The following is a 20,808-nucleotide window of genomic DNA, read 5'->3' on the forward strand; positions in this document are numbered from 1 at the left end:
TTAAAATTTTCGGAAACAAATTAGGAAGTTTTAATTGTTGATTAAAACTTGTCTAATTTTACTCCTTTGATGTGGCTGGCCATTAGAGATTAAATTGGAAAATTTTATTTTATTTTTCTTAATTAAATCATGTCAAGGAAATTAAGGAAATTTTATTGTAATTAAATTTCCTAATTTGCCTAGGCCAATGAATATAAAAGAAGGGGTGAGAGTGCCTTCATGAGACACAACCTCTATTATTCTCCCTCTCCTATTCTTTGGTGTGGCCGGCCAACATCTTCTCCCTTTCTTCCTCTTTGTGGTGGCCGAAACTCTCTATTGCTTGGAGCTCTTGTGGAAGCCGGATACTACTTGAAGAAGAAGAAGAAGAAGAAGGAGAGAAAGCTTGCATCTCTTGGAGCTCGGTTGATGTTTTTCTTCTTCCTTGGTGAAGCTTTATTTTTTGTGGCCGAACCTAGCTAGGAGGAGAAGAAGGTGGTTGGTGGTTTCTCATCTCGGAAGATCGTTGCCCACACAACGTCCGATGTTAGAAGAGGAATACGGTAGAAGATCAAGAGGTTTTTCTACAAGGTATAACTAGTAATTTTACTTTCCGCATCATACTAGTTATTTATGGAAATAATACCAAATACAAGAGGCTTACGATTCTAGTATTTCGAATATGGTTTTCGATGATGTGTTCTTTTGTTTTATTTTTCCTTGTGATTTGATTGTTCTTTTCGGTTAACCTAAAGTTATTTTAGGAAATTAAATATTAGCTTTCTATAAAAGGTTTTGTCTAGTCGGTGGTGGTTGCTCCCATATCCAAGAAGGTCATGTGCCTCGCCACGTCAGTACTGGGAACCAATTATGGAAATTAATATTTAATGGAATTAATAACTTAAGGAGACTTGGGTCGAACGTGTTAAGTTCCGCAGGAGATTCAAGTCAAAACCTAAAAGAACAAATAGATTAAGTTTTGGATCAAACGTGTTAAGTTCCGCAGGCGATCCAAAATTTAATTTAAAAGAACACATGGTAGCTAGGAAAAGGTTCAGACCTTTGTACAAAAATTTTGTACAGTGGAACCTATAGGTTTTCCGAGTAGCAACCAACAGGACTGGACTCGCTTCCTGGTTCTATCATACCTCTTTTTTCCAATCAGTCCTATCGATTGGGCAACCCTCTAAGAGCCCCACTCCTAGTTCTGCTAGACCCATGTGGGACTCCTCTCCCCATTTTCTCCTGATCGGTTCTCAGCCGATAGAACTAACTATAAAAGGTCCCACACTGACATGATGGGTAATTCTTGGAACTTTATGCTATCCTCGTAAAATATTTGTAGTCCATCTGGGCCTCATAAAAGAGTGGACTTTCTATAGAGAGCTCATATTATAGTTAGACAACCCAATAGGCCTCTCAGCCCATGAGCATGCCTCACCGTTAATATAGAATATGGACTTGTCAGAAAAGTAGAGGATAATATTCATGTACAGATATGCAACATACCCTCCTCATACTTGTGATGTAACTATTGGATACAGTGTAAGCATGGTAAGGAGACACATTGTCTGACAGCAAGATAATACCTCATTGAATGCAGGGATTGTGAGGGACATTATAAAAGGGGGGCCTTCTCCACTAATGCAAGTATGCGCACGAACGAGCACGCACATCCACATACTTGCCTTCATTTTTTAAAATTTTTGCACCACCGTTGCCTTTTGACTTGATCATCGAAGTAGCTACATCATAGATCCCTCTGTTGCTTGCTTATTGATGATTTCTCTCTTTCCTCTTTGTTTTTGTATAAAGGAGGTCCTCGGAATTCTTGAACTAGGCAATTCTTGGAGTTCTTTAAACAAGTCAAATTTTGTGTCACATCACCATTAGTCCACTCTCCACTGCTTCCAAATGGGATCCAATTTGACACAATTTGTAAGAACCTCTCTGCTTTATCTAGAACATGAAGATGAACGATATTGAAAAAGCAATCGTCACTTTGTCACAAGAAGATCTCAATGTGCTTGTGTTGGCCAAAGCACAGGCACTAATGCAAAAAGCAGCAAGCAACAATTCCTTCCCCTTTGAAAGAACTCACTGCTCTGCCATGTCATCTAAAAGACCACTAATGATGGGTTGACAATCCAAACTTATGCACCCCGTGGAGTTTTCCAAGACCTTAATTTGAGCACCAATAGAAGATTGCACCGGAGCCAAGCGGTCTCAAGGGTCCTCTACCAAGGATTCACCACCCCACGATCCGAAGCGTGGCAAGACTCCTACCGCTAGCACCTCGCTCGAGCGGCTAGAAATTCCCTTCTAGCGAGAAATTTTGGAGGATAAGCTGCCCCGACGATTCCACCCTCTATCGATTAGAGATTATGGATGTTCTACTGATCTTGAAGATCATCTCCGTAAGTTCAAGAATGTCGCATTGCTGCATCAAGAAGGCTTTCCTCTAACACTTCGCTCTAGTAGCCGAAGGTACCACAAAATTAACTTGGGCCTATTCACTCTTAAGCAAGGACCTAAGGAGTCCTTGAAAGCTTATATAAAAAGGTTTGATCAGGTGATGATGAATGTTCCATCCGACACTTCTAAGATTCTAATGAGCGCTTTTTCACAAGGGCTCCTGGAAGAAGACTTCTTTCACGTCGTGGCCAGAAAGCCCCCAAAGGACTTTGCCAGCCTATTAGGCTAAATGGGTAAATACATCAAAGTGGAAGAAGCTCAGGTCGTTCAGAAAAAGGAAGTAGCTAGTTCAATTCCTCCCTTTCAAGCCTAGCAGAAGCCCCTTGTGGAATAAAAAGCACTGGCCGACTTCCATCCCCCCAGCTCCCGTCCTTCAGGGTAGGATAGGGTGAGTGGTGCAGCACGTATAAATGGCGCAAACATCTTTTGCCGAGCCATGCCGATGGATCCCTACTTTCTGCATTTACCATCGGACCAAGATGCACAACACCTAGAATTGCCAATAGTACACTTGAGCAAGGACAATCGCCTCCCCAAATTACTCCACAACTGCTTAAGCCTCCAGTGTCAAGCCCTGGTGTGGTCGGCTGGCTAGTTAATATGCGACCACTATCTTTTCACCCCTCGTGAAGGTGGGGCATTGTGTCAATCAGATAGGAGGAGAATCAAAGTAACGTCGTAGTAAGAACTAAGAAGGGTGGCCGGGTATGATTTCTAAAGGACCCACTGATGGAGATTCCAATAGAGCACGAAAAGCCCATGAACATCAACTAAAAATCCATGTGGTCCACTCCAGCCGAGAGCAAGCGAAGGGCCCACAGATCAGATTCAAACCTAAAGATCTTTAAGGAGTGGAGCTTCCCTATTATGATGCCTTGATCATTAAAGTTGTTATTGTAAATTTTGAAGTTGTAAAATACTGTATCAAAATAATAATTAAATAATAAGGATTATTGGAGTAATAACCTTATTGGATTTTCTAAGAATTTTTAGAAATTTTTCGGGAATTAAATAGAGTTCGTTTGACACATTTAAGGGGATGAATTGATAGATATAGAGGAGGTCTGATTAGAATACCCAATTAAAATGAGAGTTGATTAATTTCATTAAAACTAAGGTGATGCTTAATTAATGTATAAAAGCCTAAGTTAGATTGGAACCCTATTCATTTTCGCCGATCCCCTCTTCCTCTCTTCCTCTCGTGCAGCTTCCCTTCTTTCTCTGCCCACATGAGCACGACGGACACTGATCCTATCGCCGATGACCGCCACGGCTCGACACCAACCATCAGCCGATGTCGACCCCCGCTGCTACCCTCTCCTCCCTTTGACTGGCTGAGCCGTACCCTAACTTCCACCCGACTCCCTTTTTCACCCCTGATCTACTCGATGTTGTCGCTCGTGGCCATCATCGGGTATCGCCACCTCCTCTCAGTCTCGATCGGACGCAACTAGCCCTAGATCAACGCCGGTGTCCCTTCCTTCCGCCGACTCATTGCTGCTCTCCACGAACCACCATCGTTGTTGTGTGCTGCCACCATACTAGCAGTCATTGTCGGCTGCTAGCAACAATCTCTGATCTAGGACTATCGTTGGCCGCATGCCTGGCTGCCGGGAGTTGGTTAGAGGAATCTGCCGACACATTTGGGGTAAGGCTGTTGAACTGAGCTTGAAGTGGATTGCAAGGTTAATTTACAAATTGTGATTTTAGGGTGATTGATGTGGGGATCGATGGGCAATCCACAACTCCGGCCATAAATTTCCAACACCAAGATCTTTGGCCGTGAGTCAACAGAGGAGTAATCACATTAGGGTATGTTGTGTATCAGATTATGTTGAGAATTTTGGTAATTGGTTATTACTTGGATAATTAGTAATTAGTTGATCTAAAATGATTTATGATGGGATTTGATTAGTAATTGATTGGTGAGTAATAAGGAATTGATTGATGGATTATAGATGGAGTTATCATCTAATTGGATTTAGATCATTAGGTGGAATTAAACATGATTACCTAATCGAATTAGTATTGGATTTGGGTTTAGCTAATTGTTTTATATGTGATTAGCTAAACTGTATATCGTGTGTGTTGTAGGACGTTGATTTGAGACGAGCGTCTCGACATGAGATTATTTATCACGAACGACAAATAAAGGCGGGTACTTCTGCTTTGTTTCTCTTTAGTACTTTGGCTTTAGTGCATGAACGATATTCGGATAGTTGCTGCCCTTGACTCCACTAATGTTTTTCCTGTACTTGATACTTATCTACTCGATCTTTGTGATAATCAAATTCGTATCTATACAGTCGCTCGTTGTTATATATATATATATATATATATATATATATATATATATATATATATATATATATATATATATATATATATATATATATATATATATATATATATATACTATATATATATTTACCTATTGTGATTGTATCTTATTGAGCATGCTGGCTTCATGTAGCATACCTAATTTATGTTTATATATGTTATGACCGCTGCATCTTTCACATCATGTCATTGCATGCATGCGCCGACTACGTCTCCCTTGTGGGTGAGTGAGTCGTCGGGCCGCACTGCACACTGGGTTGCTCATGGGCATGATAGCTGGTGGAGATGCCGCTTGTCCTGTCGTATCGCACTCAACCACTCATGAGTAGTGGTAGCTAGAGTTGTGAGTAACTGAGACTCTCTTCGCTTTGTAGCTAAATAACTACTCAACACCTGTCAACTCAGTCACTCGAGAGTAGTGGCGACCTTTGAGTGGTAGAGTTGTCATCGATCCAACATTTCGACCAAACAGGGGTCGTGGTGCAGAGAGGTAGGCGGGGTGACCATCCGTGCATACGTTGTGGGAAAAGTGGGCAGCCTCTCGACCATGCACCTGACGTCTGTATACCTGCATATACCTCCCTCTATATCTATGGGACCGGTACTAGAGGGACCGTTAATGTAACAGATCTATATTTTTTTTTTTCTATTTTTGCACCATCATTACCTTCTGACTTGATCGTCGAAGTATTTATACCAGGGACCCCTTTTTACTTATTTACTTATGATTTATCTTCATTCTCTTTATTTATGTATTCCGGAGATCCCTTGGAATTGCTCAACTAGATAATTCTTGAAGTTCTTTAAACAAGTCAATTTTTACACCATATTATCGATGGTCTACTTTTCATCATTTCTAGACGAGAGCAATAATGTATTTTAAATTAAATTTTTAACATGTATTATATATATATATATATATATATTTTTTTTTTGATTTCTAGACGAGAGCAATAATGTATTAAAATAAATTAATTTTTTAGCCGATATTATATATAATAATAATAATAATAATAATAATAATGTATTAAAATAAATTATTTTTTTAGCCGGTATATATATATATATATAACTTTAATTTACTTTTTAATTCTTATCTATATATATATATATATATATATATATAACTTTAATTTACTTTTTAATTCTTATCCTTTATTTTAATGGAATGGTCTCTATTTCGAAACGAAAAAAACATCACAAACACTCCTTGCATTTTTTAGTTGCAACGGTAATATGGAAGGAAAGAATGGCATGGTGGGCCACCCTACTCCAGCCGGCACCGAACCACCTGTTTTCTTGCCTGGCCTTCCCTCCTCGTTCGTCACTGTTCCGTCCGCACACGTCTACAAAGCACAGCAAAACAAAACAAGAAACGCTTTGAAATCTCCATTCCTCTCGAGTGGGACCCACGCGCTCATTGAAAAAGGAGATATAACAATGCGACTCCATGCCACGCATTCCGCCTCGAACGGCTATTTTCCTTCCTACCTCCTCCTCGTCGGCGTCGCTCCGATTTCTAGGATTCGAGTTCGAGTTGCTGGCGATCTCCTCGTTTCTTTTCCTCTACTTGGTGGTCTTCGCAATCTCTCTGTTGGTGGATCAGTGGAGGATAGGTAGGTGTGATGATGAGGAGATCGAAGTTGGAGCCGACCTATTATCCTTTTACCCGCAAGAGGTTCCTGCACTTCCTCCTCCTTCTCGGGCTGCTATACTTCTCTTTCCTCCTCCTATGTGAGTTCCCTTTCGTCTCCCGCCGCTTCACGCCACTGGCCGCCGCTGGCAGCCTCCGCGGGGGCGACGCGGTGGCCCGTCCAATCTCCCTACACAGCAAGGAGGAGACCCAAGAGACGCATGCCCCAGTTCGTCCCTTTTTATTCCCTTATCGGCAGGTCGCTTCCGCCTCCGCTCCTCTCCCGCATCGCTCGCGGCCGAGCCGGCGATCGCTGGTTGTCTCCGGTTTGGCGCAGCTGGAGCTTAACTCAAGAAGTAATGGATCTTTTTCGGAGCTCCATAAATCGGCGTGGGACGCGTGGGAGGTAGGAAGGAGGGTTTTTGAAGACCTGAAGGCTTCTCCGGCCCCACCGGCGGAGTCTCCAGCGCAGGAGATTCGGGCCGAAGAGAACTGCCCGAACTCGATCATGATATCTGGTGCGGAGCTCCAGGAGCGAGGGAGATTGATGGTGCTTCCTTGCGGGCTGACGTTGGGGTCCCATATCACCCTGGTGGCGAGGCCGCGAAGGGCACACCCCGACCATGCCCCAAAGATAACGGATTTGAAAGACTGGGAGCAGGACACAATGGTTTCTCAGTTCATGATGGAGCTAAAGGGGCTTAAATATGCGGATGGCGAAGATCCTCCCAGGATTCTCCACTTTAATCCCAGGTTAAAGGGTGATTGGAGCGGTAAGCCAGTGATTGAGCTGAATTCCTGCTACCGCATGCAGTGGGGTTCCGCTCAGCGGTGCGAGGGCTGGAAGTCCAAGTCTAGTGAGGAGACAGGTATCAGCATTTAGGATTCTCGTCGACCTAAATATTCAAATCCCATTTGTGAATTATATTAGGAGTATTAGATCAGTTTTTTTTTATGCTAAAAAAATTATCTATGTTCAATATGAATATAGAATTTCATCCTTTATCTGATTTGGATTGCCAAACATTACAGTTGATGGTCTGGTTAAGTGTGAAGGGTGGACTCGAGATGAAGATAGCCCCGTGGAAGAACCAAAGAAGTCATGGTGGTTCAAGAGATTAATTGGCCGGGTGAAAGTCTCGTTTGATTGGCCATATCCATTTGTGGAGGACAAATTGTTTGTTTTGACATTAACTGCTGGTTTAGAGGGTTATCATATTAATGTTGGCGGGAGGCATGTAACATCCTTTCCATACCGCACTGTGAGTTTAGCTTAAAATTTTCTCTTTAACTTTTAATTGGTTTATTATAAGTTCTGTTTTCTAAGATCTGATTTTTCCTACAGAGTTTCACTCTTGAAGATGCCACCGGCCTGTCAATGAATGGAGATCTTGACATTGAGTCCATATATGCTGCTTCATTGCCTGCTAAACATCCTAGTTTTGCCCTGAAAAGGGAACTGGAGATGTCTGCTCAGTGGCAAGCTCCTCCACTTGCTGATGAACCTGTAGATCTTTTCATTGGCATACTTTCGGCAGGAAACCACTTTGCAGAACGTATGGCGGTCAGAAAATCATGGATGTCTGCATTAACTAGATCATCTAATGTGGTGGCGAGGTTCTTTGTTGCGCTGGTATTATTACTATTATTATTGTGCTATGGCTTTTTGTGAAATTCAGTTATTTTAGGTTTTTGCTGAATCTGACTCGTTTTCTGGACAGAATGGAAGAAAGGAGGTGAACATGCAATTAAAAGAGGAGGCAGAATTCTTTGGAGATATTGTTATAGTACCTTACATGGATAGTTATGATCTAGTTGTTTTGAAGACTGTTGCTATCTGCGAATATGGGGTAAGTAAAACCTGACCATTCGGTGCTAAAATTTACTGCTGGAGCTGAAATCACAATTATACATTGGTTGGTGATGATTATACTTCATTTGTGTTCTTCAAAATAGGTTCGAACGGTGTCTGCTAAACATATAATGAAGTGTGACGATGACACATTTGTGAGGGTTGACTCAGTACTCAAGGAAGTGAAGAAAATCCCATCTGTTAGAAGTCTTTACATAGGGAACATTAATTATTACCACAAACCTTTGCGCTCTGGGAAATGGGCTGTGACATATGAGGTACTTACTTTCTGCTGCTCATGCTTCATTTCTATGTAGATTAGAATTTACAACCTCCTAACAGGCTTCCATATGCCAGTTATGCCTATGGGAAGAAGACAGATACACTATTTATTATATTTTTCAGGGTTTGAAAAAGCATATGCAAAGATGGTTGGTTGAGTTGGTCCATTTTTTGTTAAAAAAATAATATTGATTATGTTGCAGCAATGCACAAGATCATGTGTTAATGTATGGGTTTGCATATACCATACAATACATCAGATTAATCAACCAATCAATTATGGTAAACCAAATTTACATTTATGATTCAATAATTGAATTAATCATCTTAACTAACTGAAGTTCATATCAGCATTTTGTATATGAATAAAAGCAACAGATATAACTCAATACACAAAGTAAATAATGAATGTTTAGCTAATCAACCATGACATTTCATATATATGTTTAGCTAACAACTTTTCAAAATTTCAAAATAATTAAACAGGACTACTAGTTTTCTTTTCTCCAACACATTCTTTTACTAAGTTTTCAAACATGGCTCTCCTTTCTTTCATTTTCCCATCTTTAGATTGACCTCTTATACTTGCTAATAAGAATTGGTAATCTTAACTTAGCTTTTCAAAAATTGGATTAAGAGGAAATGCTGGGGCAATAAGATGTTGGTTAAAAAGGATAGTGCTTTGATGCTGTTGAGTTAATGTCGTGTTAGATGTTCATAGTAATTTGGGCTTTCTAATTAATGGAAAGCACTTGGAAATTTCATTATTTGGAATTTCGAATTTTATTATGTTAATATTTTTAAAATATAAACCACATCTATAGGTTCCCCTAGGGAAAACACACAGAGGGCATGCTTACATTTTAAAGAAGATACATAGGAGAACTATCAAATTTGTGGTTAATTTGATCCTGTCTTGATTGTATCTTCCTCTGTCTCCTAGTTTGAAGGAGTATGGTTTGGGTTCACAAGGTGGGATGAGGGATTGGTTAGTCCAGTTGAACCATCTAGTTATACTATTTGTTTCTTTGTTTTTGTCAATGTAACAAGTATAGTTTTGTTAATATTATCTCTGAGTTCCTAACGGTGTGTTCTTTTTAAGTTTAGTAACATCAAACTTCTTCCTTTCAGGAATGGCCAGAGGAGAACTACCCACATTATGCTAATGGTCCAGGCTATGTTATATCTTCTGATATTGCAAATTATGTTGTTTCTGAGATTGAGAAGCACACACTGAGAGTAAGATCCTTTCTTGATTTTAACAGATCAGTCCAATACTTCATTTTGTAGCAAATTGTGTACTAATTACTTTTTATTTTTTTGCAAACCTCTTTCTGCTATACTCTGTTAAATGAATTCTTAAGTCATGAATGAGTGATTTGCTTATAAAGCTAGCCTTTCAATATGCCTCATGGACTACCAAGTGTCTAGTTCTCTAAATATCTCAACTCCAGAATTTTTTCTTTCATCCTCATACTTAAATTGAAAACTGGGAGAATGGACCGAGGAAAAAGCTAAAACAATATGAGAACTTTTGAAGTAGCCATCTGTAGTCCACATGGCATTGACCATACAAGGCAACCTAACAGCTACATGAACAAGTTAGTTGTCCAAGTAAGAGAAGACTTAACTGACTTCGGCACAATTCTTAATAGACACACTTCGTGTACAATACAGACAGACGAGCCCTATTGTTTCAGATTGGCATCAGGGTTTTGTTGAACTTCCTCTGGTGCAGTCACTCGTAATTCCCATTAATATCTAAACTATAGTTTGTATCAGATATTCTAACATCCACAATGTGAGACTAGTTGATCAATTCAATTCACACTTCGAGTTCTCTCAGCACAGGATATATAACTCACTGTTTCTAGGAAACGGACTCTTACACTTGTACCTTGAACAACTAACAAGGGTTTTCTACAGAAACAACCATGCATACAATTTCATTTTAAAAGCGCTGGTTAGCATAGTTTCCGACTTCTTTGAAATGTGAAGGCCTCTTGAATTTTATTTATTTTATTGCTCAGACTTATAAATATGCCTGCAAAATATTGTGCAGTTAATTCAACTTGTTTGTTCTTGTGCAGTTATTCAAGATGGAAGACGTGAGCATGGGCATGTGGGTGGAGAAGTTCAACAATTCTAAGCCTGTGGAGTACGTCCACAACCTCAAATTCTGCCAGTTCGGTTGCATTGAAGATTACTACACCGCTCATTACCAGTCTCCCAGGCAAATGCTGTGCATGTGGGAGAAATTGCAGGCAGGGAACCCTCAATGTTGCGACATGAGATGATGATATCTCTGCGAATATCCATCCTTTACCAATTTTGCAAGTTGTAACAGGGCAAGCTCCATTCTCGAGCTCCATATAGGTCGATGTATGATCTAGTAGTGTAAGCATCCCTTTCCATATTCATTTATTATTTCGTTCTTTTGTAGTAACTCATACAAGTTATAAATACAGATGAATTTGGCTCCAAAGGTTTAGTTTGGCCCATTACTTGCAAACCCTCATAATCTTTTCCACTGAAATTAACAAAATTAACATTTCCCACTTTTAAATTTCCAGTACACTCCTAGAGACATTGTTGATACAAGGAAAATGACAAGAACAAAATTTGTTCTTACGAAAAAAACAAGTCAAAATTTTTTTTTGCAAAGTAAAATTTAATTAGTTAGTCATGGCAGTGTATAGTTTACCATGACTTCGTCTCAAACTTTATCTTCTTCCTCTTGCAACTTTAGTATTGCAAACTTTCAGAAAATCCTATTCAGATTTAGAGCTGGACTTTCACTTCAAGCTGGAGTCGAATGTACTTGTTGAAGTGGTATCGTTATACTGCCATTGCTCCATCCGTTTTGTCAGGTTCATGCTTGGCTCATCATCATCATCTTCGTCGACATAGTTAGTTGGTTGCCAGTGGTTGACTAGAGGAGCTAGTCGATTGACAGCATGGCTCATGTCGGGCCTCTGGTGAGGCTCTCGGGCTGTCGAGTGCCATGCTAAATCAGCAACTTCTGCCCAGTTTTTTTTAGCTTCCTCATTGAGTTCAAGAGTTGGATCCATCATCTCAGTTAAGAACTTGTCCTTTTCATGGGAAAATCTCCGGCGGAATAACGCCACCAAATGGATGTCCTCAGGAGGTTGCGATTCGTCTAAAACTTTCCTTCCGGTGATTAGCTCCATCAATATCACGCCGAATGCATACACATCAACCTTAGTCGACACCCTTCCTGTGGCTGTTACAATAAGATTCTATCATCAACAACTATAGGATTACTATAACACAGAATCATGAGCAACTTCTAAAACCTAGAATAGAGCAACAACTGTTTTCTACATTGAAGTTGAACTAACTTACTTGCATATTCAGGTGCAAGATACCCGAATGTGCCGGCTAGTCGGGTCTGCATGGACTTTTGATCATCGGCGGCAAGCTTCGCTAGTCCAAAATCCGAAACCTTGGCCCTCAAATCCTTGTCCAAGAGTATGTTAGAAGGTTTTAGATCTCTGTGTATGTAACTTTCTTGAGCAAGGCTATGCAAGTATTCTATTGCTCTAGCAACATCCAGAGCAATGACGAGCCGCTGATTCCAATTCAACGGTGGCTCGCCGCTACTCTCCCACTGGAACAGGTGCTCCGTCAGGGTTCCTCCGGCCATGTACTCATACACCAAAAGCTTCTCACGGTCATCGTCGCAGAAACCAACAAGTGCGACTAAGTTCTTATGCTTAACCTTTCTAAGAACTTCAATTTCTGCTTTGAATTCCTCATGTCCCTTGTTGCCCATACTGTCATATCCATTTCTCTTCACGGCGATCGTCGTTCCATTGTGATCGCCTTTGTACACTAAGCCAAACCCTCCTCTGCCCAAGATATTGGCGTCACTGAAGTTGTCGGTGGCCCTTCGAAGGGATTGAATTGAGATGTGCATGCTTTGAGCTTCAGTGGAGTATTGATCCGAACTCGTGATGCTTCCCGAGGAAATGCCTCCACTGCCTTTGCTCAATCCATCCAATCCGATCTTGAATGACGTTGAATCGGACGCTATGCGCTCAAATTTCTTGCTTTGATTCTTCTTGCGGCAATGGAAGAGCAATGCTGCTGCGCAAGCAAGGAGAACCACGAAGGCGACGATCAAACCAACAATCAGGGCTGCAGGGGACGACGTTGAGCTGAACAGAGAGCCAGAGTCGTCTCCGAGCTTGGGGTTGTCTTCGAGCTTGAGCGTGACAGAGGTGCGGAAGGTGGGCACCTTGCCCGAGAGGCTGTTGTTGGTGACGTCCAGCAGCTGGAGCTGCGGGAGCTGCGTCAAGCTCGCGGGAATCGAGCCGACGAGGTCGTTGCTGCTGAGGAACAGCTGCCGCAACGAGGTGAGATTGGAAAAGGCCGGCGAGATCTCGCCGCCCAGGTGCTGGTTAGCAAAGTTGAGGACGATGACGTTGCCCTGCGCGTCGCAGGTAACGCCGAGCCAGTTGGCGCCGCAGGGCTGGTTGCCCTTCCACGACTTGGCGAGCAGGAGGGGGTAGCCGAACCCGGCGGCGATGTCGAGCAGCATGGTGACGCGGGGATCGCAGGGACCGGGTGCCGGGCTGCAGAATTGATTGCCCTTGTCGATGTCGACGGAGACGGATTTGCTGGCGAACTGCGGGAAAGCGCCCTGGAGCATGTTTTTGGAGAGGGAGACGTTCTTGAGGGTGAGGGAGGCGGCGAAGGAGGCAGGGACGACGCCGGTGAGGGCGTTATCGCGGGCGTTGAAGGACTCGAGGGCGGTGAGGTTGGAGACGTCGGGAATGGGGCCGGTGAAGGCGTTGGACTGAATCCAGAAGACGATTAGCTGAGGCATGGCGCCAATGACGTCGATGCGACCAGAGAGCAAGCTGGAAGACTGCTGGCTGTTGAGGAAGAGTTGCTGGAGGCCGGAGCCAGCAAGAGAAGGGGGTAGGGTGCCGGAGAGTTGATTGTAAGCGAGACGGAGAACGCGGAGGCTGGGGAGGGAGCCGAGGAAGACAGGGATGGAGCCGGAGAGAGAGCAATTCGCGGCGGATAGCTCAACGAGGCCGGCGGAGGAGGCAAGGTCGCGGGGGAGGCTCCACGGCGCGAGGGGGAGGTTGTCGAGGGTGATGGATTGAAGGTCGATGAGTCCGGCGAAGAAGGAGTCGGGGAGCGACTCGAAAGCGTTGTCCTCGAAGGAGACGGATTGGAGGGAGGAGAGGTTGGGAAGGAGCGGGAGAGGGCCGGAGAGGCGGTTGCGCGGCAGGTTGAGGGTGGTAAGCGCCGAGAGGGAGCCGATAGAGGGAGGTAGGGAGCCTGAGACGCCGCGGGAAGCGAGGTTGATGCCGGTGACGCGGCCGGCGGAACAGCTGACGCCATCCCAGGAGCAGGGGTCGGAGCCGGGCTTCCAGGAGGAGGGGAGACCGGAGAGGGCTCGCGCAAGAGCAAACATGGCGTCTGCGTCTTCGGAGGAAGTGTCCGATCGGCATTTGATCCGGCGGAAGCCGAGAAAGAAGAAGAAGAGGGCGAGGAGGAGGCGGCGGCGGTGCTCCTTCCGCTCCACCATTTTTTTCCTTACTTCGAGATGATCAGCGTCGCATGCGATGGGGGGACGAAAAGCGCGAGTGCAGGCGGTGTCCGGAGGAAATGTGGAGTTTTTCTAGCGGTGGAGAATGGAATAGGCGCAGCGAGGGGCGGGGAAGGAGACGAAGGAGGAGGAAGGGAAAGCTCATCGGCGAGGAGTGGAGAAGAGAGATTATTGCGTTCGAAAGCTACACGTGTCACTATTAATTTAGATACTGGCACGTGTTATAATTTATGTATATTAATCGTGCGAACAATTTTTTCACTATTGATTTCTATATTTGGACAGGAAAAAAATAGAAAATCCCATTTATTAATAATAATAATAATTGTTATTTACAGCTCAAAGCCACTAACAAGGTGTCCACGAAGCGCCCACTCCCTTCGTAGTCAAACACTCACTGGCCGTCGAGTAGAAGAGCAAAGGGAGAGGAAAGATCGGAATCGCAGCAATGGAGGGCGACGAAGGCGAGCAGTACCTTTTCAAGATCGTCATCATAGGCGACTCCGCTGTGGGGAAGTCCAATCTCCTCTCCCGCTACGCCCGCAACGAGTTCAATCTCCACTCCAAGGCCACCATCGGCGTGGAGTTCCAGACCCAGAGCATGGAGATCGACGGAAAGGAAGTTAAAGCCCAGATCTGGGACACCGCTGGCCAGGAACGGTTCCGCGCGGTCACCTCCGCCTACTACCGCGGCGCCGTCGGGGCGCTCGTCGTCTACGACATCTCACGCCGCACCACCTTCGACAGTATCCCTCGATGGCTGCAGGAGCTCAACAGTATGTGCTCAGATCCCGCTAACTTTCTTGATCTTCGCGATTGTTACTCTGGATCTGATGTTGATTCGCTCGATTTTGACGATAAATTGGGTGGCTTGTTTCTGCGATAGATCTAACTTTTTTTGCAGTATGCTACAATTTATTTAGCGCTTGAACCACAAAGTGAGAATTGACTATCAAAGGTAGTGCCAATATAAATTGCCTCTGTCCACCTCGATCGTTTGAGAAGCCTCGTAAGAACAGATGTACAAACATTTGCTGTTCTAAAATAGTGAGCAAGTTCGCTCCCATCCGGATCTGCTCCCGTCACAAACCCTTCGTCCAATGTGGTATAAAGACAGTGGGTGTGTGCAAATGGAATTAGCAATGTAGGGCTAAATGCACGTAATCTTTTTAAGGATCATCTTAGTCGTGTGTAAATCTCTTCACCTAGAGTGTGTAAATCTCTTCACCTAGAGAATGACTCAACAATCACTCTCTTTATCTTTAGTTAGTTCTCTGATTTATCTGTCAACTTTACACCAAAGCATAGAATTGTCACTTGGCGGTCAGCTATAAGCTGGCCTCGTGATTTATCTCCCTTCACATGTGAATTTGGGGGCGGGCTGTAAGGGGCGTCTGGGATGAGCGTACTCACCTTTTGCTACAAAAGAATTGTTGATAGATTTCTATCCAAAAGAATAGTCCTGAAAGTGAATTTGGTTAGATATTTACTACTTCAGGTATGTACTCTGTCTCTGTCAAACATCATCCTGTTATCCTTGTGGTTGGACTGCATGCTTATGAGTTTAGTTTTAGGATCAAAATGCTAAAAGACAAGCAAGTGATCCTGATTGGTAATTGCAATATGCTCATCAAGCCAGAATGGCATGGCAAGCAATAACTATTAGCGAAATTTATGCAGGTATTAAGAAAGAATAGAACTTGTTATTACCTATTGACTTGGATTTTTAATCATTAGAGGAAAGTAAAATAGCTGTCAGATCTTTCCTTTCAAGTGGCTAAACCTTATTTGGTTATTCAAATTAATATAATCTCAACTAAATTTAATTAAAACCATAAGTTACCCTATTTAAGTAGCAATTTGTTTATTTTTTAGGTGAAAGGGACACACTATGGGTAATTTATTATGAAAACATCAAACTAGGCTACAAAATCTAGTTGCTTGTCCCATGTAGAGCAGCTCTCCTGTCCCACTATCAAATCTATGTGCCGTGGTGGGCTCGAGAACTTGGCATGGTGCAATAACTCCACAGACCACATATATCTTTTAATTCTGACTCTATATGCTCCTGCATATTATGTCTCTGCATACTGCTATGCATTATAGTTATCCATGTGTTGCTCTTGTTGTTACCTTAAAATTAGTTTGCTTCAGAATGACCATAATTTCTCCTGTATGTTATTGGTTAAGGCGTTTTTGCTTGTCCAAGGGTTGCTTGTTTATCTAAATTTCTTGACCTTCATACTTCTAGAGACTGACTGGTTGGCTATGTAAATATTTTTCACGTCTTACTTTTGCAAACTGAATGCTTGGTTATGTTAATATTCTGAACCCTCCTCCTTCTGTAAACTGACCAAATTCTGTGTACTATTCATATATTTATAGTAATGTTTGTGGCAAAAAAATATTGTTTTTTCTATTTTCCTAGTAGGTTGATATGCATATTCCCTTAAGCATATCAAATGGCCATGAAGATTTAATACCTCTACCTTGTCGCCAATTAGTTCTTGTTCATCAATCAAAGATAGACAAATTTACTTCCAAATATAATGCCTTTATGCATCTTAACACTGACTGAGAATGTAATGCAGCACATTGTGACACCACTGTGGCAAAGATTCTTGTCGGCAATAAATGTGATTTGGAGAACATACGAAATATATCGGTTGAAGAAGGAAAAAGCCTTGCCGAAGCGGAAGGGTTGTTTTTTATTGAAACTTCAGCTCTGGATTCCACAAACGTGAAGAAGGCCTTCGAGATTGTCATCAAAGAGATATACAATAATGTGAGCAGGAAGGTCCTAAACTCTGATTCTTACAAAGCTGAATTGTCCGTCAACAGGGTAACCCTTACAAGCAATGGGACTGATGAGACAAAGCAAACTTCGAGTAAGCTATCCTGCTGTTAAAATGGTCCTTTTAGTTCCAACGATATGAAAGAGTTTCAGGAGTGTTTTATACTTCCCTATATCTGTATTGGAGAATCATTTTTGTTTAAGTTGTTGAGAATTTTTTGAGATCAAGAACTGAAATTCATGTACTTGTTAATGAACCGGTATAGTTTCCAATGTTAACTGCGGCTGCTATATCACAAGTCTATCTTAATGAATGGTTTTTGCTAGAAGTTTAAATTGCTTTGTGTTGTATTAGCATCCAAGGACAGGTGCCGATGTGATTCTATCCTGTGAACTGAAAAACTCTATGCAGGTCATTCAATCTTGCTTATAGAAATACTTTCCCGGCTCAAAAAACTTTAGTATTTGAATAACTTAGTCCATCTCTTGATATACAAATTGATTCGTGATTCTCTGTATTGAAATGTAGTTAATAACAGTGTGGCAACATTTTTTGTTGCCTAGCTTGCCAGTAACCCATGTAGATTTGTCCTCACTTAATGTGAGTTGGTTAGAGGGTGATTCATTTCTATTAAGGGGTAAGGGATCAATTTCCAACAGACAGACGTATGTCCTCGGGGAAAAAATTTCTTCTAGTCAACTTGGTGGTTAGCTATAAGCTGATTCTGTAATTTATCTCTCTTCACATATCTGGGGACATACTATGAGGGGTGTCTAGGGTGAACACAATCACCTTTTTGCTATAATTATCTCTTTTAAATGACGACTTGCCATTTTGTTAGCTGTCTAGTACAACATGATTGTTAGTATAAGTGCCTCGGATTAGTTTTGATGTAGTCAATCGAGTTAAGCTAGGTCCTGCGATTTTGATGCCTCGTGTCTGAGTGTGCAGGGACTTAAGAACACAAGAAGTTGAGTAGAAAACACAGCTATCGAGAAGGATGATACGGGAAGCGAGTCGACGGACTCGGTGTATCCAAGGGACAAGGTGCTGCGGAAGAGTACATCAGCGAACGAGAAGAAAGTGCATGGCGCATCTGAGGGACGAGAAGCTGGGGAGGAAGCCTGCTCGAGGAGAAGATCGCAGTTAGGTTTGAGCGAGCTCAAATCTGGATGATCGGAGAATCACCCAAAGAAGCTTGGAGGCGCTCTCATGCTCTTGAAGGCAGCGCCCTCATGCTTTGATGAAGGTGCCCTCATTCCTGATAGAGGCACTCTTATGTTTTGATGGATGCGCCCTCATAGGAGCTTGGAGGTGCCTCCAATGATCAGTAGTCGTTAGACTACCATTGCGAAGAAGATAATTTTCTATCCTCTTGGAGGCGCCCTGGACCCTCTTGGAAGTGCCTCCAACCAACGATAACTTTTTCCAATAGGCTATAAAAAGCTCCATGGAACTATGAATTCATCAACAATCATTGTATATATTTTTCTAGCTTTTTCTGAGCGTTCAAAGTCTGTAAGAGGCTACTCCACCTGCACTAAGGAGATATTTCTTAGTGAAACTTTCAACTGTCTTAGATTAACAACCACCTAGGTTGTAACTAAGTAAATTTTTTTGTCCCCTTACTTTGATTTTACTTTTAATGTTAAGTATTTGTATTTAATTAATTTAACTATCATTGCTAAGCAAAAGTAAGAGATTTGGTTAACTTATTTTCAGGGTTATTCATCCCCTCTAGCTCGGCTTACGTGGACCTACAATTGGTATCAGAGTCTAACCGCTTTAAAAGACCAACCAACCGCCTGCTAAAGCAAGAAGACGATGGCCAGATCTAGTATCTACTTGCCAAAAATTAAGGGGGAGTTTGTGTTATGGAAACAAAAAATGGAGGTATACTTTAAAACTGATTTCAATATTTTACTAACTATGAAATATGATTTTGAAGTGTTTATAGATGAGAATGGAGAAGAAATGGAAGAGCATCACTAGAATAAAAAACAATAGATCGAGTTCATGGCAAATGGTAAGGTAAAATTCCACCTCCTGAGCGTATTATCACCTCAAGAATATCAATTGAATTGGCGCTTACAACTCAACGAAAGAACTCTGGAAAAAATTCCTAGAGTTGCATGAAGGAACCTCGGAGACCAAGTTGGCGAAAAGAGATGTGCTCTAGAACAAGCTTAGCAATCTACAGCTGGAAAAACGAGAGTTAGTCGCTCAACTGCATTCAAAGCTTAAAGAGTTGATCACTAGACTTACCAATCTCGGAGAAATAGTAATGAACCGAGATTCTCTGAGGTATACCCTAAATGCTTTTCTAAGAACACCGACATGGATATCTATAGTAGAGTCCTACTATATCTCTAAGCACCTTAATGTAAGTACGCTAGAGAAGCTGAAAAAAAGGGAGAAAGAGAAGGATAAAGGGCAAAACCGGTCAAAGCACAAGAACCTCAAGACGACTTGGGACAAGACGTCATCATCCAAATCTTGGACAGAGCAATATGTCGGACTTATGTTAATGGCAAATCACTCAAATGAAGAAAATAACGAAACCTCATTCGAGATGAGCATCGGGAACATCGATGAAGGAGGAGCCTCGAATGATGAGTCCGATATGGTAAGTGAGGTATGTCTTCTACCTCCTAATCAGCTATATTATGATATTAAAGTAATGACTAAATCTTTTTGCAAGTTAAGATATAAATATGTTAAATTAAAAAAAATACAGAATTGAAAAGTATTTTAACTAAAGTATGTCCATTAGAAGATTTTGATAGAGTTAAAAATAAAAATATTAAATTAAAAGACAAATAGAATTCTTGAAAATTATTCATTTGAAAATTAATTATGGTACAATGACATATTTACTTAAAATTCTTTTAAAACCCTAAGAATATTTCCCACTATATTTGTACTATTTTTTTTTTCATATTTTCCTTAATAATTTTTGATGTAATCAAAGGGGGAGAGGAAATAAGTTAAGGGGAGGTAGTAAGTTTTTTTTGTATTTATTGCAAAATTATTTCTTGTACTTATTGCCAAATTTAAGATATAAATTTTTTATTATTTGTTTACCATGACTTAACTTAGGTTGATGCACATCAAAAAGGTAGAGATTGTAAGTACACTGGATTAATTTTGATGTGGTCAACCGAGTTAAATTAGGTCCTATGGTTTTGATGTCTTGTGTCTGAGTGTGCAGAGATTTAGGAACACAAGAAGTCGAGCGAAAAATATAGCTAGTGAGAAGGATGACACAGGAAGCGAGTGACGGATTCAGTGCATCCAAGGGATGAGGTGTTACAGAAGAGTACACCAGCGGACGAGAAGGAAGTGTACGACGCATCCGAGGGACGAGAAGATGGGGAGAAAACCTGCTCAAGGAGAAAAATCGGCGTTGGATTTGGGTGATCTCAAATCCGGATGTCCAAAGCATCATCCAAAGAAGCTTGAAGGTGCCCTCATGCTCTTGATCGAGGCGTCCTCAAATGTAGATCCGCTACATTAATGGCTCTCCTAGTGTCGACCCCACGGATATGGAGGGAGGTACATGTAGGTACACAGGCGTCAAACGCATGGTGGGGTAAACTCCAGGTCGTCAGTTCCTAAGAATCGACCTCTGATCATTACGCCAGTGATGTCATGTGCCCACTGCATGATAGAGGCGCCCTCAAGCTTTGATGAAGGTGTCCTCATGCCTTGATGGAGGCATCCTAATGCTTTGATGGAGGTGCCCTCATAGGAGCTTGGAGACGTCTCCCATGAACAATAGTTGTTAAGCTATCATTCAGAAGACGATAAACTTCTATTTTCTTGGAGGCGCCCTGGATTTTCTTGAAGGTACATCCAACCAGTG

General features: G+C 42.0%; 3 protein-coding genes across 4 annotated transcripts; 2 read left to right on the forward strand and 1 right to left on the reverse strand.

Moving 5' to 3' along the window:
- The first annotated feature begins 6,262 nt into the window (after positions 1 to 6,262).
- On the forward strand, positions 6,263 to 12,033 carry LOC122055642 (hydroxyproline O-galactosyltransferase GALT6-like). Of its 2 annotated transcripts, XR_006132909.1 has the most exons (8): positions 6,263 to 7,296; positions 7,460 to 7,689; positions 7,773 to 8,060; positions 8,149 to 8,277; positions 8,384 to 8,557; positions 9,693 to 9,800; positions 10,652 to 10,958; positions 11,940 to 12,033. XR_006132909.1 is itself a non-coding variant. In XM_042617175.1 (7 exons), exons 1-7 carry the CDS (start codon positions 6,420 to 6,422, stop codon positions 10,856 to 10,858), a joined length of 2,013 nt encoding a protein of 670 aa, XP_042473109.1. In that variant the 5' UTR covers positions 6,263 to 6,419; the 3' UTR covers positions 10,859 to 11,046. The 2 variants fall into 2 exon arrangements, 1 of the variants encoding a protein (XP_042473109.1); XM_042617175.1 differs by lacking the exon at positions 11,940 to 12,033 and having other exon boundaries at positions 10,652 to 11,046.
- On the reverse strand, positions 11,090 to 14,243 carry LOC122055641 (receptor protein kinase TMK1-like). Its single transcript, XM_042617174.1, has 2 exons — positions 11,928 to 14,243; positions 11,090 to 11,805 (listed from the first exon to the last, which is right to left on the reverse strand). The coding sequence occupies exons 1-2, from the start codon at positions 14,125 to 14,127 to the stop codon at positions 11,357 to 11,359; spliced, it is 2,649 nt and encodes an 882-aa protein (XP_042473108.1). The 5' UTR covers positions 14,128 to 14,243; the 3' UTR covers positions 11,090 to 11,356.
- Positions 14,244 to 14,493: 250 nt separating this feature from the next.
- Positions 14,494 to 17,278, forward strand: LOC122055643 (ras-related protein RABA5c-like). The gene is made up of 2 exons (XM_042617177.1): positions 14,494 to 14,924; positions 16,740 to 17,278. Exons 1-2 carry the CDS (start codon positions 14,597 to 14,599, stop codon positions 17,054 to 17,056), a joined length of 645 nt encoding a protein of 214 aa, XP_042473111.1. The 5' UTR covers positions 14,494 to 14,596; the 3' UTR covers positions 17,057 to 17,278.
- The last annotated feature ends 3,530 nt before the right edge of the window (positions 17,279 to 20,808 follow it).

The sequence above is a fragment of the Zingiber officinale genome, chromosome 3B, assembly GCF_018446385.1.
Source record: "Zingiber officinale cultivar Zhangliang chromosome 3B, Zo_v1.1, whole genome shotgun sequence".
Classification (NCBI taxonomy): Eukaryota; Viridiplantae; Streptophyta; class Magnoliopsida; order Zingiberales; family Zingiberaceae; genus Zingiber; species Zingiber officinale.